General features: G+C 45.0%; 1 protein-coding gene across 1 annotated transcript; it reads left to right on the top strand.

Moving 5' to 3' along the window:
* The first annotated feature begins 556 nt into the window (after window positions 1-556).
* On the top strand, window positions 557-1,186 carry LOC123885919 (exodeoxyribonuclease-like). Its single transcript, XM_045935255.1, has one exon. It carries the CDS (start codon window positions 557-559, stop codon window positions 1,184-1,186), a length of 630 nt encoding a protein of 209 aa, XP_045791211.1.
* Window positions 1,187-2,706: the final 1,520 nt, after the last annotated feature.

The following is a 2,706-nucleotide window of genomic DNA, read 5'->3' as shown; positions in this document are numbered from 1 at the left end:
GATCAGAATCACGGGGATGCTGGTGTGATTTTTTCTGCGAGTAAGAAAGGTAGGAAGGGTTACTATTCTGGTCAGAGTTCTATTAAGAAAGGGCAACAGGATAACCTGAAAAAGAAGGCAGGTGGGGTCCTTCGTCACCCCGCTTCACAGTATTAAAAAAGTTGCTCGATGCCAAACAATGATCGTTGTGAGATTTTAAAAGTTTTAAAAAAGAAGGTTCGACGACGTAGGGGTGGGGACGATATTAATCGTTCTTGCTCTGTGAGTCGCCTAGCCTCCAGTGGAGATTCCTCCTCGTCCGGATCCATTAGTAACGATTGGAAGAACTAGGTGGCCGTTCACGGCAATGATCAATTGGCGGTGGATGATGTTTGGGGTATAGGGAAAGCAATTGGTCAAGTTTAAGGGAGATAACGTGAACATGTTCAATATTTTATCCAGGGCGGGTAAAGGTAAGAAGGAATATTCAAGTAGGGTCTCGGTGGGGGAACCTCGTCCTGAGAAAGGATGCTAGTTTGTGTGATTTTTGCTGAGTTAGGGGAGAGAGTGTTTGTGAATGAAGATCGTTTCTTGGAACATAAGAGGGTTGGGTGGGTTCGAGAAGAGGAAGGATGTAGGCCAGTTGGTGGGGGAACTGAAACCCTTTATTCTTTGTCTGCAGGAGACGAAGCTACAAAATTGTGATGTTTTTCTTTGTTCTAATCTATGGGGTAGCTCTTTTCATGGGTTTTCATATCGCCCTTCGGTTGGGGGTTCAGGCGGGATTTTAACTTTATGGGATTCTTCTGAGGTGGAGATGTGGTGGACAGAGAGTCGTGAGCACGTGTTGTGGTGTCATGGTCGTTTCACTAAGTCTGGAGAAGAGTTTTATGTGGCAAATGTCTATGCCCCTTATGATGATGGGGAAAAGCAACGGCTGTGGGAGACTATTTCGGAGCGGCTTCGTTCGCTGGTGGGGAAGATAGTGTGTGTGTGTGGGGATTTTAATGCCGTGAAACGATTGGATGAACGACGTTCGATGCGGGGTGGTCATCGTTCTTTAGATCACGTTCCCTTTTTTCAGTTCATTGAAGATAATTCCTTGGTTGATCTCCCCTTGATTGGTCGTAAGTTTACTTGGTTCAAGGGGGATGGTTTGTCTATGAGTCGCCTAAATAGATTTCTCCTTTCTGAGAGGGCTATCTGACCACTGTCCTCTTGTCTTATCGGCGAATGAGGAAGACTGGGGTCCTCGACCGTCTAGGATGCTAAAGTGTTGGAAGGATATGCCTGGATATCATTCTTTTGTGAGAGAAAAGTGGAATTCGCTTCAGGTCGATGGTTGGGGTGGTTACGTGCTTAAGGAAAAGCTTAAGTTGCTTAAGGCAGGGTTGAAAGAGTGGCATAGGTCTCATACTCATAACTTCCTAGTCGCATCGATAATTTGAAAGCCAGGCTTTCGGCCCTAGATGAGAAGGGTGAGGAAGAGGATCTTTCTGAAGAGGAGTTAGCGGAGCTTCATGGTGTGTCGATTGATATTCACTCGCTTTCGCTGTGTGAAATCCGCTGTGTGGAATTGTGATAGTTATAAAAGCTCTGGTGCTGACGGGATTAATTTTGGTTTCATTAAAGACTTCTGGGCTGAGCTGCGGGGTGACATTATGCGTTTCCTATCTGAATTTCATCGGAATGGAAAGCTTTCTAAGGGTTTAAATTCCACTTTTATAGCTTTAATTCCTAAAGTTGATAGTCCCCAAAGGCTGAACGACTTTCGGCCCATTTCTCTCGTGGGTTGTCTTTATAAAATTTTGGCAAAGGTTTTAGCGAACAGGTTGCGTCTTGTGATTGGGAGCGTCATTTCTGAGGCCCAGTTAGCGTTTGTGAAGGATAGGCAAATCCTTGATGGCATTCTTGTTGCTAATGAGGTGGTGGACGAGGCGCTATCTGGATGATGTCATGGGGAGAATGTCTTTTCCTACTTTGTGGAGGAAATGGATTAGAGAGTGTGTCTGTACGGCTACGGCGTCTGTTTTAGTCAACGGTAGTCCAACTGATGAATTTCCTCTTAGTCGTGGTCTTAGGCAAGGTGATCCACTGTCTCCTTTTCTTTTCCTCTTGGCTGCGGAGGGCCTGAATGTGTTAATGGAGGCAATGGTAACACAAAATTTATTTTCGGGGTATAGTATTGGTGAGCAGTGTTTGACTTCGGTATCACACCTCCAGTTTGCGGATGACACTCTCTTGCTAGGGGTTAAAAGCTGGGCAAATGTTCGGGCTTTGCGTGCTGTTCTTGTACTGTTTGAGACTATGTCAGGTCTGAAAGTTAATTTTAATAAAAGCATGTTGGTTGGAGTTAATATTTCTGATTCCTGGTTGGGCGAAGCTGCGTCTGCTCTGTGCTGTAAGGTGGGAAAGATTCATTTCCTTTATTTGGGTCTTCCGATTGGGGGTGATCCAAGGCGACTGAGTTTTTGGGATCTGGTGCTGAATCGTTTACAGAATAGATTGTCTGGGTGGAAGAGTCGCTTCTTGTCTTTTGGTGGTCGTCTGGTTCTGTTGAAATCTGTCTTGACCTCTCTACCTGTCTACGCTCTTTCCTTCTTCAAAGCTCCCTCAGGTATTATTTCCTCTATTGAATCTCTTTTCATTAAATTTTGTTGGGGGGGGGGGGGGTGTGAGGATTCTAGGAAAATTTCTTAGGTTAGTTGGAAATCTGTTTGTTTACCT

Source organism: Trifolium pratense, linkage group LG5 (genome assembly GCF_020283565.1).
Source record: "Trifolium pratense cultivar HEN17-A07 linkage group LG5, ARS_RC_1.1, whole genome shotgun sequence".
In the NCBI taxonomy this organism is placed as follows: Eukaryota; Viridiplantae; Streptophyta; class Magnoliopsida; order Fabales; family Fabaceae; genus Trifolium; species Trifolium pratense.
The sequence above is the reverse complement of the archived record's forward strand: the minus strand, read 5'-3'. Positions and strand labels throughout refer to the sequence as shown.